Source organism: Heliconius melpomene, chromosome 4 (assembly GCF_056956725.1).
Source record: "Heliconius melpomene rosina isolate 202511_hmr_F chromosome 4, ASM5695672v1, whole genome shotgun sequence".
Lineage (NCBI taxonomy): Eukaryota > Metazoa > Arthropoda > Insecta > Lepidoptera > Nymphalidae > Heliconius > Heliconius melpomene.
In genome coordinates, this window is record NC_140392.1 from 4,767,228 (window position 1) to 4,790,806 (window position 23,579).

The window sequence follows — 23,579 nt, forward strand, 5'->3', positions numbered from 1 at the left end:
CTTATATTTGTTTCAAATAATGTAAAAAAATATTTTAATACTTTTTCCCTATACGAAATGTGACATAAATATAGTAAAAGTTAAATAACGTAACAGAAGTACACTTTAGTATCACTTCATGTGAAAGCTATCAATTCGAGTGGACTAAATAACGAGAGAATTTTGCTGATCAAAACACTTCAAAAAAATTTTATAGACACTTATGAAAGTGTGTTCACACGCCTTTTTGCATGTACCTTACTGGTATTTTTTTAAATTCCCGCTGTATATCGTTTTTGTAGGGCATGTAGAGGGAGCCTAGTGTTAAGACATTCCGCTCTCTACTTTCTGCCGAATTCTGTGACCAGTCGCGCAAGGCATGAATGTAAACGCGACAGGTTATGGATTTGATTCGCACACGGAGAAATGAGTTAATTAATATTTTCATTTCTTCGCTCTGGTGTTAAATTCCGCCACACGTTAACCATGCGTTCACGTGATTCCGTAATTCAGTGGAAAGTGGAGAGCGGAGGGTTTTAATATTAATTAAAAAAATATTTTTGAAAAAATTTAAGGACAACTAATCTAATAATAAATTACAATATCTTTTAACTCCTATAAACTATGGCAACCCTACGTGTTAGATAAGAAGGCACACCACTAAAACTAAGTGTATTGTCCCGATAGTGACTAAACAAAGACACTCGAAACTCTAGTGGTTAGTGTTTTTTTTCTCGCACCCCCTCCAGTGAGAAACTGTAGATTTCTTTATCTTAATAAAGAAACACACCGGCACGCGCACTCGAGCCTTTGTATATACCATTCCATAGCATTTGTCATTTGACTTTTGTTCTTTTACTAGGAAGTGAGATATCCGGTTAGGCCTATTCTCTTAGATAACTTAAGGCAGTTAAAGCGTTTAACTGGTGTTTTTTTTTTTTTAGTTTTATTACAGTTTTTTTTTCCAGTTTGTAGTTAATAATCTATGGATTATGACTTTGGTTCAAGTTTTTATTGTCGTTGAGTATGGTTGTATTTTTAATGGTCCAAATTGATTCTTTTATGGGCTTTACTTTTTAATTTTTATTAATTAATTTTTAAAAGGCCTCATTAAGGCCCTCGAGGCGCAATTGCATAAGCGTGTAAATTAAATAAATTCTTCTAAATTTCCTCTGCCTACCCTGCTATATATATGCGGGATACAGCGTGAAGGTGAAAACAAAATGTCCTTAATATAATTTTACGCTAACACGCTTACGTAAACTAAATTACAAACCCTCTAACAACCACTGACGTCATAATCTTAATTTGCGTGCAATCACGCTAGAATACACAAATGCTATTTGTATTATATACGTATTTTCTTCTAATGATGGAAAACTAGGCTCGTTTGTAACGGCCGTTGGAAAACTTCTTAATAGCTAGTACCAACTTTTACACTAAAATTATAATGGCTCGACACACGCGATGTACCTACCTAGAAACTGTTTGACAAGTTAAAGTTAGATACTGTTTTCCACTGACTGCGATAAATGTCTTTGGAAGTTTAAAGTTAGCGTAATATATGGTGTTTAGAACTTGTAAATATTTGCTTGTAAGGTTAGATTTAATACTTTTGTATGTTTTGAGTTCGAATTTGAAATTACTTCTTTGATTTATTTCTAAGAATAAAGTCTTATCTTTTTATGTTATTGTAAGAAAACATATTTGAATATATTTTTTTATTATTAGATATTATAAATAATTGAATTACAAATATTTTTAATAAGGAAACGTCGTTTTTCTAAAAAGAACCAATGGAATTGGCCTTTTTCCTAGCAGTTATTAATTACATTTATAAATTCTGATACAGTTTTACTTGACAACCCGTATACAATATTATTTTTGGCTTAACTAATAGAAACTGCTAAAATTATTCCTATTAACATTTTTATTACAATATAAATTCATTAATTCGAATGTAAAAATTCTATAAAACTTTCACACGTCTTATAAACTTATATCATTTTAATATTATTTTTCAGCTTCACGCTGTATTCCTCATGTAGGCAGGATAGGCAGAGGGAGTCATTTGTTAAAACACGCTGCTCCCCTTTTTCATTAAGTGTTGATTAGTGGAACTCAACGCCGCGCTTCGCCATCGTATAATCATTACAAAGTAAAATTTTCATACTAGGTACTTTTATTTATATATCATCAAGAATAACATACAATTAAAATAAAAATAATATTACAAAGTAATGCGGAAGTCTGCCAATATAACAGAAATATAAGATCCTTTACAGATAGAACCGTGTCTCAAGACGCCACGTGTAGTGTGACCGCAAATACCAGACGACGATCTTAAGATTTATGGATATGTCTTAGGATAGATTTTTTTTTTTATTTTTTTCTTTTTTTATTTTTTTTTTTAAGTTGATGTTTTGCTGTGTAACGTGTCCCTCGTATGCTAGGGGAGGCTGGGGGAAGCTAGGGTTAATTTATTCGCCCTAGTGGAAATGGCACCCGTTGGAAACTGCTTGAAGAGTACATTATAGTTATCTGTAGCTTGTAATAACATTTGAAATTACAGTCTAGTTTTAGCATTTTCTTTCATATTTTTATCAGTTTTGATTTACTTCGATGTAATGACGTTCGTCTTCCAAATGTACCAACATTTTTAATTTATATTTAAAACTATTTTCTAACTAACATATATTTTTCCTAGATTATCACAGATTTCCTAACCCAAAGGTTGTCTGGTAGAAATCGCTGATTAGCGATAAGGCCGCCTTTTGTGTGTCAATTGTTATATTTTTGTCGTTTTTATACTCTTCTTTTTCTTCTTAATGTGTAATTGTGCACAATAAAGTGTAAATAAATAAATTTTATAACTTTGGCATATAAAATAAATATAATTTAATCCATACATAAATTACCTAATCGAATTTCATATATTTGCCTAGATCTTCACAGTCAGTGGTCGTATCGTCCACGTGCAGGTTGACATCTGCCCACGTGCGACCTCCTGCCTCAACCAGCCATTGATCCCCGAAATAGAACAATAATTGATGCTAATGCTATCAAGGATTGAGGCCGTCGTGGCGCAGTGGCAGCGTCTGACTGGTGGCAGGTTCTGGGTTCGATTATCATTCGATGGGATTGATAGAGATTGATTGCGATTTGTTTTACAACTGTACAATGCTATATTGTACGCAAAAGGAAACTTGGGAATTTTAACTAGTGTTAAAACATTCTGTTGCTATTACGACATTTCCGTTTCCCCCTTTCCGCGGAATTTTGGAGGCATTGCGTGTTGAGTGGAGAAACTCAACGCCGCGTTATATGCACTATATTCACCGTGGTACTTTCTTTTCTCTGTTTTACTCAGATAAAGCGTTAAGTTCCGTTACTTAATAGGTAATATATAGATTTCGAACATTATTCGAAAAACTGTGTTGACTTGGCACTAGGGTCTCCTCTACCTGATGCTGCTCTGCTTTATGGAAAATGAAACAGTATCAGTGATGGAGGCAAGGATCTCGTAGTGCGCTTTTAAATCTAAAAATAGCCCACCTTATAAAATAAATCTAGTGCATAATAAAACCTAAATTAAATTATAGTAGTCTAGGCTTCGTATTACCTAACGTCATTATAGTAACCTTCTTATAGATTATAGTCTGATATCATATAATTCCAATGAATTGCACAATTTATTCCATATAATTATAAATTTATTATTTTCTATAGGTAATATAAGTTATAATCAATTTCTATATATAAATTGGTTTTACATGTGAAATTACTTGTTATACCAAGAAAATGAAAAATTTTTACGTTTTATATTTGACTAGCGGCCCGCTCGCGGTTTCACCCGCGTGAACTATGTTATTATTAATTTCTGTCTCCATGGCTATGTCCTAGTGACGTCTATGCAAAATTTAAGTCTCCTAGCATTTAGTAACGAATGACAAAGACAAATGTCATTAGTAACGAAGTTTAATACAAACTTTCAATCCCAAAAACAACCACTTAGAAGTCGAATATTACAAATTCCCGTCTTAGCGAGCACCTACTTCCTATAAGTAACTCCTATACAAAATTTGAGATTCCTAGCACATGTAGTTTCTGAATTTCGTGATGAGTGAGTGACCTTTCGATTTTATATATATAGATGAATTTACCTATATTATAGTAATCTTGTGCGTGCATAAAATATTTTAACTTAACATAAGAAAGATGATTGCAGTTAGCTTTAATAGGTGGTAAGAAGCCAAATTGGTAGGATTTTTTTTGTTATAAAAAATGTTAATAGTAAATATTACTAGCGAGGCCGTTGTGGGTTCGCTTCCATCTCGAGGGAATGAATTATTATTTAATTTTATTTAACACTAGGTTCTCTCTGCCTACCATGCTGTGCACGAACCTGATTTTTTTAATATTAATAGTTTTTAGTATGAAATAAAATTAACTAAATTATAATCCTATTACTACAGAAGGGTGTGTAATTCCCACAGTAATTAACCATTTTTTTTATATATATATTTACTCGTCAGCTACAAACACTTCTTAAATGAAGAGCACCACCAGATGCTACAGGATGTAAGTTCTTAGCCGCGCGCGCAAGTACGAGTACGACGGATATCAGTAACGAGACCCCGCTTCCTTTGCCCCAGCCTGAAATATCGGGTATTCTTTACCCGTTTTGATTTTGTTATTGGAAAGATTCAAACAAACTATAAACTTAAAACAAAATCAAAAGTTTCCTTATTCTTCAAAAATATAAAAAATCTTAGTAAAAACGTATTTTAAAAATAGGGGCCGTAGTGTCGCTAAGGTACAAGCAACTGTGACTATAAGCGCGACGGCTGTAAATTCGATTCCAACTCGGGGTATGAATGTATTTTTATTAATAGTTTCAAACCAAAACGTGGCGTTGAGGGTCGCCATTCAATAAGCAATGCCTCAAAAATTCGGCGGAAAGAGGAGAACACTATATTCCTTCCGCCTACCCTAGCGTAAAGCTGATATCATATTATTATCATTTCAAAATGTAACCAGGTCATAATAACAAATGTAATGGTAAAAGCAGCATGGAAACCTATGACGTAGAGAACAGGTAAACAGAACTCGAACCGCTCGCAATTTGTCACCGACGAGGCGTGGTAAAAAGCGGACTATTACGTTTTTCTCCCTTCCCGTCGCTCATTTCCCGTCGCTATAAAGAATAAACATAAAAACAAAATCCGATCGGATCTGGATATTCGATAATAGCACCTCTTATCTTAAACCTCCAGTTAAAAATAACTAGCTACAGTTAAAAATATTTGTGGAATTGTCGTTTAGTTGAACTTTTTGCTCGTTTCACGGTCAATAGTACTCGATGGACGGTCTATTTTTAACCTTGGATTGTATTGATAACCACAATCCTTGGCTATCGGATATTTTATGCAACCGATGGGTGTTTTATTTTAAACTAAAGATAAATGTTGATTCAGAATTAATCTTAAGTGAATCTAGATTGGCGCCGGAGTAATTGCAGATAGAGATAATTAATTCAATAAAAAATGGCTTAGAGGCCAGCTGTGGCACAGAAGCACAAGTGGGTAAACGCGACTGGTTGCGGGTTCGATCTCCACTCGATGTAATAAAATATTTATTTAAATTTTTCGTTCTCTTAGCTCTGGTGTCTCGGGGTTGAGTTATGCTACTGCCTCCAAAATTGTGCGAAAAATGGGGAACGGAACTAGGTTCCATCTGCCTACCACTTTTAAATTAAAAACTAGTTTAATTAAGTTCCTAGACTGAATGAATCTAGATAAGACGTATTCGTTTAAATCATCTTTGAGTCATTTTATATATGTATGACCAGATTGCACCTGTTTACGTGTTCATCTAGATTGGGTTTCTTATGCATTTATTATGTCGTTATATGTTAAGTGAAATTGCAAATTTAATAATTAGATATAATATATTTTGTAATGGAACCTATTAATATGCCTACTATTATTAGAATAGATTAAAAGGGAACTTGTTTATTTCTAATAAATATAATATCGTAGGTGCCTATAAGAATAAAATTTTGTGGCTTAACTCTCATTCATTATATTTAAAATCTGCGTTCAGCAATTGCTATTTTTCCATTAATGTTGTTTTTTTTTAAGGAAAGGATCTTACGTTCTTAGATATCCCTATGTATCTATAGATATACTCATAAAAAAATATTGGTGCTTACGATATATTAAGAGCTAAGGGTAGTAGGTCCAATTGAAAAAGTTTATATTGGAAATGTTTATATTTAATTTTTTTTAAATCCACAGATTGAACTATCTATATAGCTGCAGTATATAGTTGATTCCATCACCCACCACTCAAAATACCACGACAACTCTCTCCGCCTATTTCATAACATGCGAAATACCTACAAAACGGAGAAAAGAAAAAGATAAAAAATATAGATAGATAGGGTCAATCCATCATAATGATCATTTAGCTATAAAAGAGTCCCGGTACGGTATTTTCTTTAATTGTGCTATATTTCCGCGTGCCGTTACAACGGCCGGAGCTAGTGGGCTTATAATAAGATGTTTTTATATGGGATCTGGGAGTGCCGACCCAACGGATGTTTGCGGTATACGCATTCGATGCTCGTCGGAAATATCTAGTATTGAAGGTCACTACGAGTTTGTATAAAGTAAGATTTTTTATATATATGATATTGTATGCAGTTATAGGGTCCGCCAATCAACACCGAATGTCTCAGAATTCAGCGGAAAGCGGGGTTAATTAAACACTGAGTTGGCAGAGGGCTGCCTAGGGAGTGCGGGATACAGCGTGAATCGGATTTTATTTTTTAAACTACATATATTTCAAAATTGCAATTAATAATTTATAGCACGTATGTACTATAATTAATATATTGAAACTATAGCTTACATATATTATTAATAGTCATATTACGTATAGAGTCGCGGATATCATTAATTACTAGCAATATCAATTAATAGTTGATTAACTATATTAATTTATCCATAGATACGACACTTACATGCTTCTGAGATTGATTATAGTCGATATAACAAATTTATACAGAAAATTTTTTTAGTATTCAATTTATATGTTTATAAAAATAGTGGGGATCGAACCCACTACCAGTCATTTTACACAGTGACACTTTGTGCCTCTTTGCCACGACTGACCTCATAAATATACAGATCCCAATAAATATTTCTGGTACCATATTCATAATTTCAATGCATTCGTCATTTATACTATTTTTTTTTTTTCAATGCCATTATTTTAGAATCAAAGCCTATCAATATAAAATATATATGTATGTTATAGAATATGTGTATATATATATATGAATAGAAATATCGTTATGTTTGTTTAGCTGTCGTGTGAAGGACGGATGTCCCGGAACAAAATATAACTGCTTTATCACCGGCTCCGGTCACGGCGATATAGGGCGCAACGGTCCGTTCTATCCTCTAAATCTAACTCTAACGACGTTTGGTATTTATTGTCTAATTTAATCTAAGTACGTACTTAGATGTGTTTTTATACATAAATAAAATCTTTATATATTATACATAATAATTCGTTTTAATTTTATAATTCTCTTCCCTCTTAATTAATGGAAAATATTTGTATAAATGTTTTATTTGTTTATAGATATTTCAATTTAATAAAATATGGTTACACATTTTTTTCTCTATTCCATTGAGTGTTTACAATCTTTTACGTAAGTGCGGATTTAGAAGTGAATTGTATCGGAAATTCCGAATTTTAACATAAATTTTATAGTCTCTTAAAATATTAATATTTAATAATATGAATAGCTATTAGAATGGTATTTTAAATTTTAAAGGAAATATCGCATTTCTAAACGAATGCTAAACAAAAGTCGCCGCTTACTTGGTTAAAATTAAATTGCCTAATATAGCCGGTCAGCGAAATTGAACCCAATATCCGTTTACTTTTAAAGTGGGACTGCGTAAGTTAATGACTTTGTCATATCACTAAACTTTTGTGATATAATATGTTTTATAGAAATTGTTCAATAAAAATTGAAAAAAAAAATAAAACAGTTTCACGCTGTATCCCGCACACAGTAGGATAAGCAGAGGGAACCTGGTGTTAAAACACTCCGTTCCCTACTTTCCGTCGAATTCTGGAGGCATTGCGTGTTGAGTGGCAGAACTCAACGCCGCGCTTTGCCTCGACTACAGCGAAGAAATGAAAATATAAATTTAAATAAATATTTCCTTCCCTCGAGTGGGGATCGAACCCACAACCAGTCGATTTTGCAGCTGCGCCACGACTGCCAATAAAAATGAATAGAGATAAACCACTTTTATTTTCTCTTAGTGGCTATTTATTCATTTTTGTATGTTAATTAATATTTGTTATTATTATTTATTTATTTATTTACGACAGCCTCGCCATAAGGTTATAACAATTTGAAAGTTCAAATTATAATTTAATCTAAATCTCATTGATATCAAAACCCAAAGTGTGCCAGCATATAACTCAAATATAAAACATAAATATAATAATAATAAAATATAATAAAATAAAAGGAATCTCTAAAAACGAGTCCACTTGAGCGTAAACCTTAGATTTTTATAAATCCATTAAAAATGCGGTTCGCGGCTGGTTTATTTTGTCTCTAATATGATTTTTACCAACAAAACCGCAAAAGCACTCAAATTCTAAGCGAGATATTCAATGAATAAAATTGTATGAAAATATATTCTAGTTTTAGATTATTATCATTTTATGTTATACGTTTATTAAACATTAAATTAGTTGAATGTGATTTTAACAGACTTCGTCGTAGCACAGTTCTAATGGTCGTAGTTGGTTGTAAATTCAAATTCCGCTTGGAAAAATATTGATTTTAATTATAGCTATATTATGAGGCCATCGTAGTCACATAGCCGATATTTAGTATAGTTTTGATTGTGGGTTCGATCCCAAGTCCTAATTATGTGCAGTGTTGAATTTCGCCACTCAACAAGCCGACGGAGCAGAAAAGGCACTACATTGAACGAAGAACGAAGTGTCTTGTCACTAGGCTAGTTTCTGCCAGCCCTGCTGTTTGCGGGGCAAACCGTGAAACTAAAAAAATGATAGTAGATACTTTTTCGTATCAGATAAGAAGAAAAACATTTAAAATTGACAGGAAACTGTATAAAAAATAATAATAATTGAGAATCTATCTACGTTAGTGAGAATTATTAAGCTCCATATTAGATTTTCTAACGCCTATACCGCGAAAATTCGAAAGAAAAAAATATTTTTCGTCGTTTTATACATAGCTTAGGTACATTTAGTTAAAGCGAAGCGCGGCGTTGGGTTCCGCCACCCAACACGCAATGCCTCCATAATTCGGCGGAAAATAGGGAAAGAAGAAGTTAGAAATCGATTAAATAACAATTATAAGATGGGACTATATTCTCCTACACGTAACTACTGTCTAAACTAATATTATTATTTTAAAGAACAATTCCATAGAAGTTTGTCCTGTTATAATTACACACATACAAATTGTAACAGCGTCGGTTGTAACGTAACACCAAACACGAGTACCTGTAAATGTCCATTGTGTTTTATATGGATTGTTTATTTTATATTTTTCTACACAAACGTTTTACTATTGTGTTATTGAAAATACTAATTTCGTTTACGATAACACAGCGTAGGCAGAGGGAACCTAGTGTTAAAACACTTCGCTGCCCGAAGCGAAAAAATGAAAATTTAATAAAAAATATAAAACATTTTTTCAACTGTATCGACTGTAACTTCATCTTAATTTACTTGTCAAAAACCGTCAGTGAGCTCCGGGGCCCAGCATCCGGACGTGACGAATCGGACCGGATGCACGCCCATAACCGGAAGACCTCTTTTCATCTCAAAATGACCATACCGAATCCGTTTACAAGAATCTTTCTACCCGACTGCACCCTAAAAATTTCGTTAAGCTATGGCGTCACGAAGCGAACTTTTTTCGTGTAGTTTTTCGTATCCTTCTTATAAGTAAGTTATCACGCGAAGTCACCCGATACCCGTGGTGTACGGTTTCAGTCAATAAACTCAACGCAAATTTTGATATTGTTGTGCAAAAGCTTGTAAATTATATTTTTATCTTTTTTCCTTTATATTTTGTCATTTTTCAGATGATTTGCAAACAATAAAATATATAATCTCCTTAGTATATATAACTTATATAATCAAATAAGGTATAGAGTTGACTTCATTTTGATTTTTCAAATATCATATGAAAGTTAATGAGACAAAAGTCATGAATTTAAGACATTGCTTTCAACATTTTTTTGTATTATTAATATATAATCAACTGTTGAGTCTCTTGCCGGCTCTTCTCAGCAGACTGTCTTCCGAATCGGTGGTAGCTTTTTGTTCATATGTTCATTCGACGATTCAAAAGTATAATAATTGCCTATTTGAATAAAGAATATTTTGAATTTGAATATGAATAATGTTAATAATTTTAAAAAATAATTAATCTATTTAATTTATTATTATTACAGGCAGACTATACGCAGCTTTGGGCAGACGCGGCGGCAGGGTCATCGGGAGCGACCTCCAGAGCGGGTCGGCGTCGTTCAGGGTGCAGGCGCTGATGCCGGTCGCGGAGAGCTTCAAGTTCGCGATAGAACTACGCACGCACACCTCCGGTCTCGCCGCTCCTCAACTCATGTTCAGTCATTGGGAGGTAAGTTTATAGTTCTATGCTTAAGTAATTTTACTTAATTTATTTCCGATTATTCTGTAAAATTACTTAGATTACAAGATTGTCGAAGCTTTTTCCTTATAACGTCACGATGTATACCGCACAGGGTGAACAGAGGGAACCTTCATGAACCTTCACACTGGCAGTTCAATACAGTATTTTTTCGGAGAATTCTGGAGGCATTGCGTATTGAGTGGCGAAACTCAACCCTGTGCTTTGCGTTGTTACCAGAACGAGAACATTAAAATTATGTAAACATATTTTGATGAAACCACTAAACTTTCTTGATTTACTTTTTACATTTTACTATAACTTTTTTAATATCTAGTACATTGCTACAATTTAATGGAAGGCGCTCCTTATTATAGTTAACGATAATCATAATAACTATACATAACATAACGATATATTTTTATCAATTCCAGGTGATTGATATAGATCCATTCTGGAGGCCCAGAACTGAAGAGGAATACCTCCACTGGGGTGAGAAGTGGGACGGAGTGAACAGAGCCAAAGCGTACATGGACGCAGTGAGGACCAGGAAGGGGCTGGCCACTGACAAGCAACTGGTGCTGCACGCGGAGAAACAGAGGACGTTGTCGAAGAAGAAATAGTTTAATAATATTATGTTTGTTCTAAAATTCCCTGTTATTCATTGAATATTGAAATATTTACAGTTTTTTCATACTCAATTTAATGTAACCATTAAGAAAATAATACTTTATGTTATTTTTTTTACGGCGTTGAGTTCTGTCACTCAACACGCAATACCTCGAAAATTTGGCGATGGTGGGGGAACGGAGAAAATCTTATAGAAGGGCGAAAATCTTATACGCCTAGATTCCCTCTGACTGCCCTTCTATAAGCAGAATACAGCGTGAAGCGGAATTTTTACATAAAAAAAATACAATTTTATGAGCCATATTGATACCAGTCATTTTTTAATTGATGTTTACCCTTTATAAATAAAACTTTAAAAAGCTATATGTGTCAAGGAAAAGAATGATATGAAGCTTGGAACAGGGTATGTTTGGAATATACTTATAGGCTGCTAGAAAATGATTCGTGTGCCAATTATAAATACGTACATACGATAAGAGGCCGATTCGAGGAATTGAATATGAATTAAATATAATAACAACAAAAACATACGATAAACAATTATTGTTATAACACTAGCATTGAATATATTCTTAATTTTCATGGTGTATGTTATAAATGTGAAAATTATATGTATTATATTTAAAATTGTAGCTTATTATTTGTTTAATGTTAATGTTTGAGAATATTTTGTTTACTTATTAAATTATTCTTCATTTAAATATGTTTTTTCTTTTTTACCCAAACACCATGGCATCGTCAATCGTTTAAAATATATTTTGAAATGCTATTACAATTTTGAATCATTTTAAATTAAAAAGTTTATTTTCTTTTAGATCAAATAAAGTCGACCTAAATAATATTTTTTTTTAATAATTTAGTTATATTCAAATGTTTAATTGTCATCAAATAAAATTTATAATTATTGTAGGAATACAATTTCAGTTTTGAACAATAAGGCCAGTTGTGGCGCAGAAGCACAGACTCAAAACAAAATATTAATGTATTTGATTATATTGCATTTTTTTTTGTGACGATTTATGCTTGTTTCACTTATTATATAAACAACATATATTTGTAACCGATAATAAATTTTCCTACCTAACCATTATGTTGAGAGTTGAGACTATTATAGTTTATTAGTAGGCTATAGGAACCTAGCATGAAATCACTTCTGTCTGTGGCGGCGGAACTCTAGGCCGCGTTTGCCTTGTTACCAGAGCGATAAAATAAAAATATTAAATATTTGATTTCTTCAAGTGGGAATCGAACTCATATTATATTTAGTTATTTCTAATATGATATTTAACTTATGAATATTAAATAAATTAATAACAACAATGTATGTTCAATAAGGTCCTTTATCTATTATTTACATAAAAATAACAAACAAATCCCAATCATATATACAAAATGACCGCATAACAAAAAAATCTTAACAATTTCTACGAGAAACCATTAATTAATTATAACAATAAGATTGCACTAACACCGTCTGCCCGTACAATTAACATACCCCAAATCTACATAACTAATTGAAATTAACCCACAATTTGAAAGCCGAATTTAATTTTAAAAGAATTTGATAATATTTTTTTAACAATTTCTATTTAACAGACAGACGGAACGATAAATTGTTAATTGATGTCTATACGATAACAAGTGAAGCCAAAAATATAATTTCCCACAAAACCTATCTAACACTGGATATTACAAACTGTTAACTGCTTAAATATTATCTAGCATTGTCTTTGGCAAAAACTATTTCTTTACTTAATTTCTTTTTGCAATAAAAAATAAATATGGTAGCTTCAATATTAATCAATTTAAACCGTGACAAAATATAACTTTCATACAACTACATTTGAAGTAACTTATAGATATTTTGTGACAATTCAAATAAAAAAATCATTAAAGCCCTTTAAAAAGACACATAATAAAAATAAATCTCTAATAAATAAGTTATATCTGGAGCCTACACTACGAACAGCCATATTAGTGTATAAAATAATTAAATCAACCATGCGTTTATTTGATTTAACGCACTCATAAACCTTAATTAACATTCAAATGACATTAAAATCGAATATTCCTACATGATCAACTTAATGTCAATTAAATGCTAAATGACGTTTCAAAGAGTGAGTATAAGTCTAACATTGGCGCCAACAATTTGGGTCAATATTGACATTATTAAAGTATTATTCCATAATAAAGATAGCAATATATTTTAAGAAAACGTCTAAAAATGTATCTATGTCGCTAAGTTCAAATTTATATACGTTTTCTAAAAATATTATTGGAAACATTTTTGAAATAACTTTAAAGAACATTTTCATATAATTTGATATTATCATTGGCATAATTATAATTGGCCCAAAATTTGTATATTGGAGCCAATGTTTGAAAACATCAATATAAGTTTTCATGTAAGTACCTTCTTTTAATAGTACCAAAACATACCAGTTGAGCTTTTCTAAAGACTAGAATAATAAATTATGTTTAACATATCTCGATGTTTAATTTAATGTTAGAATTGAGATTTCATTTTATGTGTATTTTTTATACATATTATTTGGTAAAAAAAAATTACTTTACATAAAGAAAAGAATAATTTAAAAAATACAAATACTTATGTCTAAAAAGTAACATATTTTAAATGTTTTTATTAGAAAAACAAACCAAAATGAAATCTAAATTCAAACACCAAACATCAATACAAAAAGGATACTAAGTGATTACTAAAATGTCCTTAACATTATTTGGATACTTAAAATAAACGAGACGACCCGTACTAAAGTGGCATAACTCATAATGTAAGAATAATATATTTTTTTGTATAACCAAATAATTAATAACTAATGCTTTTTAAAAAATATTTACACAAGAATATTATTGAGCACTTGAAATAAATTTATCAATTAAAAATTTTGTCAACCATAATTTGATGAATATAAACAAGGTGCTTACAAACATAAGGCCTATTATTGAGACACTCCTTACTGTCTGATTCATTCCCACAAAAGGAAATTATACCTACAATCATGTATCTTTATTTTAAAATTTTAAAAACTAATTGGTCTCTACTATATTAAAGAAAAATTAGGTCTATTTTAAAAAGGTCCATTTTATATTTATATTTTTCACACTTTCGAATGGTTCAGAAATGTACATAACTCTAAGGCGACGATTCTAATATTTATCAGTGATGCCACTTTAACTCGGATCGTTACAAACATACATGTGTACATACATTATCATTGGCAAGATTAAAAAAATGTTTCTAAATATTTGTTTGGCAAATCATTTAAAATAGAAACGACTAGCTATTTACTGCGGTTTTGGTTTAAAAAAGGTTATTTAAAGTTAATTTTGTTAAATGAATTTCTTGTTTTCATAATATGTAATTTAAATTGGTTCAAATTAAGATCAACATACCTAATTTGAGTAATAAAATTAATTTTATTACATTTCTCACCATTGGTACAATTATTATTTTTTTTTAATTTATAGTTAAAATGCGTCAACCAAGAATAATAATAATTTAGTACATAAAAAATAATTCACTATTAATTTATCAATTGCCTAAAACGGAAACCGAACTTATAAGTATTATTTTGAAGAAACTCGTTTAATCATTCACAACGTTTCGTAGATATTAATATTTACATACAAAAGTACAGACATACAAAAAGTGAGCCAGAGCGTTAATTTTATATATTATTGTCCTATTTCACAAAAGTAAAGGAACTTTTGTTGTTAAATTATATATATTATTATAATAAAAAAATTAAAAAGTCAAAGGTAAGAAAGAGATTAATTAATAAGTAAAAAATAAGAATATAAAGAATTTTAAATAATTTCATATAAACGAAAATACAGTGCTCTGACTCTTACATCACTGTAGGAATGTATTAATTGTTAATAACCTACTACCGTTGTTATAATAAATTTGATTACAATAGAATTTCAAGCAAAATCAAAGCTCTTTCTATGTAAATGTCACTTGAATCTTAAAACATTTTTTTATTAAATATAGATAATAATAATATTTTCGTAATAAAACAGAAACAAGCGACAAAATCACAAAGTCGAATATCATAGTGTTAATATTAACTGAAATAGGTAACTTATGCCATTTAAATTCAAACAAAATTCGCCATTTTGGCCAATCCAATGAATTGGCTCAACTTCAATACAAGCGTACCAATAGTTAGCCAATACCTTGGGAGAAAATAAAAAAATCGCCATTTAGGCCAACATAATAAGGCCAATCCAACGAATTGGCCTAATTTCAATACAGAAAGTACCAATAATTGGCCAACACCTTGGCCATTCATGTATTGGCCTGCTTAACCTAGCGTGTTTGACACATACAATACAATCTACACCTTATAGGCATTTAATTGGATATACCCACATTTATATACAAAAATCACAAAAACCATAACATTCTTTGGATTAACTAAATTTAACTTAAAATTATAATTTACTAAAATAATCACAGAATGCAAAATTTTTATATAAGAACAGAATGCTACTGGTGTTTGTTTTAGCAGGTACTAATATTTTTTAGGTTTTAATTTTGTTATAGAATATGCATGGAACATAACATGCAGAGGTTGTAAACTTATTTAAAATTAAAAATATGTTAAAAATATATATACACTATACTCAGTTTGTTTTATTTACGTTTGTTTTGTTTATTTTCAAATAATACACTTTCAGCAGAACAAACAATACAGATATTAAGATCCAATATATTTAAAATCCAAAATTTTGCCAACGAAAGAATTATAAATTATATATGACACGGATACTACATTTCATATTAAAAAATAGATAATATTTTTGTAAAAGAAAAAAAAGTAACCTCTGCAAATCATTCCACTACATATATCACTTTAAACCAAACACTCAGTTAACAACTTAAAAAAAAAAACATTATCACCTAACCCACCAGGAGTAAAGGTACTATAAAACAAATGTAACAATCGGGAATGAACCTGCTAATACCTACTATTTGTTCAGATATTTGAATCATCTGGTTGATTTAATTTAAATTAATTTGCTAACTGAATACCGTTTCGTTTGGTACATCTATATTTTGCGCCATATCGGTTAATATTACTCCGGATAGCGCTTCTAGTGACTGTCTCACCTGTTGACAATTAAATTATTATATTAATATAATAATACTAAGGAATACTAAATATTAATACTTAAGGTGCATACACACATTGCCCCCACAAGCGATGTGGATCAATTCTACTTGAGGAACTAAAATATGTTATATTTTTATTTTCTTACTCTGATAACGACACAAAGCACAGCATGGGGTTCCAATACTCAAGACTCAATGTTTCCAAAATTCGCCAGAACGTGGGGAACAGAAGTGTTTCAATGGCAACAGAGTGCTAAGAGCATTAAGTTGCCAGGTTTGCTCCGCCTAAACTACCACAAATGTCTTCAACTAGTGTGTTAATTAAATAATGATATTATTACCTTAGTAAGTAAAAGCAGGTTGGTATTGAGGAACGCGTGCAGTTCGGCCGCGGCGCGCCCGTGCATGCGCGCACGCCAACGCACCAGCTCCGAGTACAGCTCGTCACCGGATGACGGTTCCTGAATACATTAAAATATAGAATAAATAATTATGTTTTTATGCAAGAATGTCAATTTAAATGAAGTTAAATAATTTTAATTTTTTAAAAGTATTACTTCTGAATATACAGATAGTATACATATGTGACATTATGGTTTAGGAGAACTGTTTTTATTAGTTTATGTTTTAGGAGTAGTTATAGATGGAGTATGATAGCGTTTATAGCTCAACACATTTCTCAGCTTTATAATATTAATATGTAGTTCAGTATTAAAGTTGACCGCCCTGAAGTGAGGTTTTCTGAACTTTCACTTTGCTCACTCGGAACAAAACCATTAACAGCTAAGTTCAGTACGACTACAACTTAACCGGAGTAACACAAGACTCACCGTTTCGTGTACTAGTAGTCGGTACAGCATGAGCGCGGCGCTGCACAGCAGCAGCACGGCGAGCACGAGCAGCACGACGTGCGCGGGTGGAAGGCGCGCACGGTGCGGCGCGGGGGGCGCGCTGCCCGTCAGCAGCGCCGGCTGGATCACCGCTGCACCCGCTACAAACCAAATTCAAATAGTAAGATCATGGAGCTACACACAACATGGTTCTAGATCTATCTTCATCTTTCGAGTTATAACTTCTTGTCTTTCGGTCTAAACTAATTCTTTCGGAATTGGACAATGGATTATACGAATCAATCTTACCAGCGGCAATAATAGCTTCAGGTTCGGGTCTGACGGGTGTGCTGGGCGCGTCTATGTGGTCCGCGCCGCCCGAGCTGCTGTCGTCCTCTGGTGAATACTCAGATGCTTCTAATTCTACTTCTGATGTTCTTAACTCCTGGAATTTTGATGGAAAAAAGGTTTAATTTTATTAGAACCCTCTCTACTTAACCTGTTGTACGGGTGTTACAGCATGAAGACAGAAAAAAATTACTATATTATGCTTTCTATAATATATCACTTATAAAGACCATTTTAAATCAAATCAATTCAAAAACCATCATATTATTATAGTAGAACCAAAAGATAACAAAAAACTATACATTAAAGTAAACAGACATTGTCTATTCATATAATGTTTTTGTAATTAAGTAAAAAGTAACAATATATCAACCGCAGCTAAAATATTATGAAAGCTCATTAACATTTGACATTTTACTAATTTATTTTTGAACACACATAAACATAAAAAATGTTTAAATTAATATTACTAAACATATCTTTAAATTAAATCAAGCATATTTTTTTATTAAATATCTTATAATTTGCGGGTAGATAGAAGAAAGTCAAATGTCTCTTTGATATTCTTAATTTTAGAGCTAATATGGGTAAGGTAGTTTTTACCCTTTCTTCCCTTGACCAGGCCGAGGAAACTACTACATTATATATTTAAAATATTCTCATATATCCATTGCATTGAGTTCAACTTTGATTTGATTTGATTGAGTTAATTACAATAAGCTTCAGCAAACATCAATTATATTAATAAAATTTTAATTATAAATTTCTAAAGGAAAAGTGCTAGCTAGACCTTAAAAACAAAATCAATAATTAAAACAATTCCCAATATAAAATTTAAACTTGACAAATTCTTATCGACATTAGACTAGATGTAATAAAACGTGTTTTACAACTTATAGTGAATTATATAGTATTTATAAAATCAAACAATATTATATGAGGCAACATGTACAAATAATAAAATGGAATAATAGAGCCTTAATATTCTTAATTTTATTTAAGTTATAACGCGTCACAACCTCCAAGGTTGTTGTGGTTGACTTGTTATTAATGGTTGTATAAGAATTTAGAGTTTCATCTTTGACACACAAAAATTATTAAAATTAAATAAGTAAATGGTTTTTCCAAAGTCAACACTAAAATTAATGAAGCATTTACATTCGCCAAACGAAAAATAGGGACATAACCGATTTGCGTTTTACCATCTGAACTGTGAAGAATTCATTAATTGCCCAAAAATTATATTTTTTTATTTCCGTAAATATGTTTTTTTGTCTATTATTCTTGCGTTTGCGCGTCATTTTAATAGCATTGAGTAATAATAGTGATTATGTACATTTTTTTATTTTATTTTTTTTCAAATTGATTCTTTAATCTTAGTTTCTTAAAGCTTCTCGGTTTAATCTTTACTTATATTTTCTTTATTTACAACATCTTTTACTTCCTTCTGAGGGAGCGATCAATCGAGGTCTCCTCCTGCCTATCTTACCATCTTTATTCATAAATCTTTTTGCCATTTTTTGCTCATTCATTCTCTCAAAGTGTCCAAGCAACCGGAGTAGGTACGGAGTATGTATGTAAATGGATAAATTGATATACAAACAGATTGACACATATATAGATAGATAGACCAAACACAAACCTCAGGTTTAGGCACAGCCAGCTCGGGAACCTTGGTAGCCTTCCATACATGCATCATCAGCTTGTAGGTGGAGTCGCGCGACAACAGCGAGCCGAACACGTGGCGCTCGTCGCGCGTGCACACGCCCACCGCGTTCGGGATTATGCGGGCCACCTTCTCTTTTGTTATGCGGAGGACGGACGTCGTCGGTATTAACAACTGTGGGGGAGATGAAGATAGGTAAAGAATGCAGAGAGAACCCAGTGATAAGGCACTCCGGTCCCCATATTTCGCCAAATTCTGGAGGCATTTGCGTGTTAAGTGGCGGAGCTCAACGCCGCGCTTTGCCTTGACAAAATAATAAAATATCCTATAATTTTTGTATAAGAATAATATTATACTGTACATAATACATATTTACTTAACTCATTATATATAGCGACTATAAGAAACAACTATAATTTGTACTTATTCAACGACCTCAAAGTGCCGAGCGTAAATCATTTGAGTAATCTAAATATAAAATAAATTCTTAAGGTTAAGGACAACTGGTTCCGTTTAACTGTTTAAATTAGTTAACTTCGATACAAAGTTAAAATTTAAGTAGCAAAAAAATTTAACATACATATTTTTTATTATTTTTTTGTTTTATTATAACTAAGCCATATCTTTCCTTACTAATCCAGTACTCCTTAAAATTCCTATGCAAATTTATCAATAAAAATGCATATTCTTGAGTAAAAGTGCCTAAAAATATCGCTATAATAAAAGATTTAATTAACTTAAGGAAAGATTTGCTTTGAAGTAGCATTCAAAAGAAAATTACTTTTAGTAGCCGTAAAAATCATCTTTATTTTATTTATTAAAGTAACCCGCTAAGAATGCTATTAAAATACACTTCTTTATGTACCTATCATCGGTTATGGCTTAATAACGTAAATGTGCTATGTGACGGTACGCGTAACGCTGTGGTTGTGAGTTCGATTTCTACTATTTAGGGTAATTTTTATATGTAAAATAAACGTTTTTGCGGTCTTGTTAAGCAAAAGGTGTTTTCGGATACTTCCATAAAAATGAAAATTACCTATATATTAAATAAAAGAAAATAATCTATTTTAATAAAATTGCTTCTTAGATCTTATATTTATGTAATTCACTTGCAAAATATAAACAAAGCATTGATTTTTTACTAGTAAAACCAATTGCGCAGAAATTATTGACTGAATAATAAATAATAATCTAAGCGTCATGTGTAAAATCGATTAATAAATTAGTTCGCTTGTCGATCGATTGCGAGAAATATTTGTATGTTAAAAGCAATATTTCACAAGCGTTAAGAAAATAATTTAAATGCCATTCCACAAATTAATAAACTAATGTAGATAAAAAAACATAATCCATGAAGAACATAAAAGAAAACGATTTTTTATAAGGTTTTAATAAAGTAACCTTGAATTTGCGTATGATAAGTAGAAATTAAGTTAAAAAAATAATTTTCATGGCATGTAGCGGGGTAAGCAGAGGGAACCAAGTATAAGCACTCCGTTCTCCACTTTCCGCCTAATTTTTCAAGTCATTACGTGTTAAATAACGGAACTCAACGACAGGTCTGACCTTGGTGTCATAGAAAATATGAATAAATAATAATTCATTTCTCCGAGTGGGGATCGAACCCCCAACCATCGTGGTACAATCACACTCTTATGCCTCTACCCCACAGTACAGTAGTGCTAAATAACTAGAGTATAAAATTGACGTAGGTATGTATTTTAAATAACCAGAAGACTATCAATATACGAAAACGAAGGTAACCGACCGTAAATTTTTTATCAATTCATTCAAGTCAACGAAATTAATTAAGAAGAAGTAATTAATTGTGAATTTTTAAATTACTTTATTACTTTTCCTCCTACAATTTGCCATTACCTAACCTAAAGTAACTAAAGCTGTGACGAATTGCCTGTGTTATCTCATTTCCGCCCACCTAGACTGCGGGTTGATAGTAACTCAGCCTCGTATATAGCAAAAACATTTGAATTATTAGTAAAATCATGATATTTATGAATTTTAAGATCAAAATCGCAAAATATTAGAGGTTATATGATAGATAGAGAGATAGAGTTTCTGTTTACCGCTTTACAATCAAATTGTGTGTTGAGTGGCGAAACTAAACGCCGCGAGTTATCAGATCAGATATGGAAAATGAAAATAACGCTTTAACTCAAGTGGAAATCGAATACACAACCAATTTCTTCACATTATAAGACTATATTGTAAAGAAATTACAATTGAGCAATCAAGTGCAACAAATAGATCATTAAAAAATCAAATGTCAACAAGACATTACAAAATGGCGATATTACTTAACACGTCGTCGTCCTTAGACCGGCTTACCTTGGTGACATAGCCAAAGACGTTCGAGTAGAAAGCGAAGTAATTCTTCGTTATGTACAAATGCCCTTGGAGCAGCAGATCGCCAACCAAGGCGCATGAATAATCTGAAAAATCGATATACCGAATTAAAAAAATAATAATAAATCAATTTCACGGCAGGGTAGGCAGAGGGAACCTAGTGTTAAAACACTCCGTTCCCCACTTTCCGCCTTATTTTCCAAATTCTGAAAGCAATGCGTGTTGAGTGACGGAATCAACGGTGCGCTTTGAAAAGAAAAATGAAGAACAGAGTGCCTTAACACTAGTTTCCCTCTGCCTACCCTGCTATATACGGGATACAACGTGAAGCTGAAAGAAAATGCATGATTTAAATAATACCGAAATAAATAATATTCGAAAGCATATACCAAATAATATATTCAACCAACGGCATAATGGCATTCGAATCTCCTGATGTCAGAGCATGAAAGTCAACGAACACGTTGCTTCGTCACGTACAAATACACTTTAAAATTTAAATAAATAAATCTTGCCAGTTGAGGCCCGTCGTGAGGAAGGGCACAAGTGTGTGGGGTAGGTCGTGGGTTCGATCCGTACACGAGGAAATGAAGTATTTAGGTAATATTTTCATTTCCTCGCTCAGGTTTCGAGGCGAGGCGCGGCGTTGAGTTTCGCCACTCAACACGCAATGCCTCTAGAATTATACTTAAGGTATGATATGATGTAAATAAAGTATATGAATTATTTATTGAAGATACTTTTTGAATAACAAATCTATATGAAAATATACGAAATGCAAAATATATATGTACATATTTGTTTAACATAAACTATATTATTCTATTTTGTATAAGTTATAGAATTCGTTTAAAGTTATTAAAATTAAAAGTTTATCTTACCTACTTGCCTAATATTAAATTTATTACTACTTTTATTTATTGGTCCAAATAAAAAAAAAAAATTTTAAATAATACCCACATTTTTTACATCTAGTCAGTCAACTTTAACAAAAAAATAGGTAACTAGACGAACAAAACATTTGCCAGATGCCGTCTGGAGGAAACATAATATTGACTAAACAACTAACACTGGCGATAAAAACCAGCCAACAGAACTTTAAAACGCGTGCTTATCATAAAATAATAGGTAATTTTTGTGAAGAAATTAACCACCATTAGTGCTTGAGAAGGAGTGTTTTCTTTTTTTTCGGCCTAGTGTAAAATCACTCCGCTCCCCACTTTCCGCTGAATTCTGGAGGCATTGCATATTGCATATTTCACTTCATTAATAAGGAATCCAATCCACATCCTATCGTGTTTAGCCACAAGCTTATGCTCCTGCGCCACGTCTGGCCTCACGGAGGAGTTAGAAGGACTTGAAGGGAACGAAATAAAAATTATTTGAATGTCACCAGTTTCTTCAGTGAGCCTCGAACCCACGACCACTGTATTTACACTGCCCCACTAAGCCCAGGTGGCTTCAATACACATAATAATAAATTAACTTACAATTGAGAACACGTTCCTCTGGCCCGACCTGCGGGAAGTGCCTCTGGAACTTCTTCTGTCGCGACTTGCTCGGCTGCTTGCCCTCCGTCGCCTCATCTCCTGACGCGAGCGCCGCGACGCGAACCGACGGCGCCGAACCCGAAAGTGGTTTTAAAGTATTTCTGTAACAAATTCACAGTGTTGTAACAAATTTAATTCCTGTTCCCATTAAGACACTTCCTTTCCCCAATTTCCGCCGATTTCTTCGAGGCATAACAATTTTGTTAACCAACCTTTATAAAAGAAGATTTTCTCAATTCGACCGTTTTTTTTCTATATATTAATATTATAATGCTGAAAAGTTTGTTTGTTTGAACGCGATAATCTCACGAACGACGCACTTTTAGTTATTTCCATATGA

General features: G+C 32.0%; 2 protein-coding genes across 3 annotated transcripts in view; one reads left to right on the forward strand and one right to left on the reverse strand.

The window, feature by feature from the left end:
• Positions 1 to 13,246, forward strand: part of LOC146539507 (elongation factor-like GTPase 1) — a 92,329-nt gene extending 79,083 nt beyond the window's left edge. The window contains exons 10-11 of the mRNA XM_085208422.1: positions 10,512 to 10,696; positions 11,140 to 13,246. Of these exons, the coding sequence (XP_085064548.1) occupies positions 10,512 to 10,696; positions 11,140 to 11,328 (374 nt within the window). The 3' untranslated portion in view covers positions 11,329 to 13,246. The remainder of the gene's footprint in view (positions 1 to 10,511; positions 10,697 to 11,139) is intronic.
• The window catches only part of LOC146539510 (uncharacterized), a 58,205-nt gene continuing 47,283 nt past the window's right edge, over positions 12,658 to 23,579 (reverse strand). For both annotated transcript variants that reach the window (XM_085208423.1, XM_085208424.1), the window contains 7 exons: positions 23,180 to 23,340; positions 21,672 to 21,775; positions 19,299 to 19,496; positions 17,618 to 17,753; positions 17,309 to 17,469; positions 16,820 to 16,939; positions 12,658 to 16,475 (listed from right to left, as the gene is read on the reverse strand). In XM_085208423.1, coding sequence (XP_085064549.1) covers positions 16,386 to 16,475; positions 16,820 to 16,939; positions 17,309 to 17,469; positions 17,618 to 17,753; positions 19,299 to 19,496; positions 21,672 to 21,775; positions 23,180 to 23,340 — 970 coding nt within the window. In that variant the 3' untranslated portion in view covers positions 12,658 to 16,385. The remainder of the gene's footprint in view (positions 16,476 to 16,819; positions 16,940 to 17,308; positions 17,470 to 17,617; positions 17,754 to 19,298; positions 19,497 to 21,671; positions 21,776 to 23,179; positions 23,341 to 23,579) is intronic.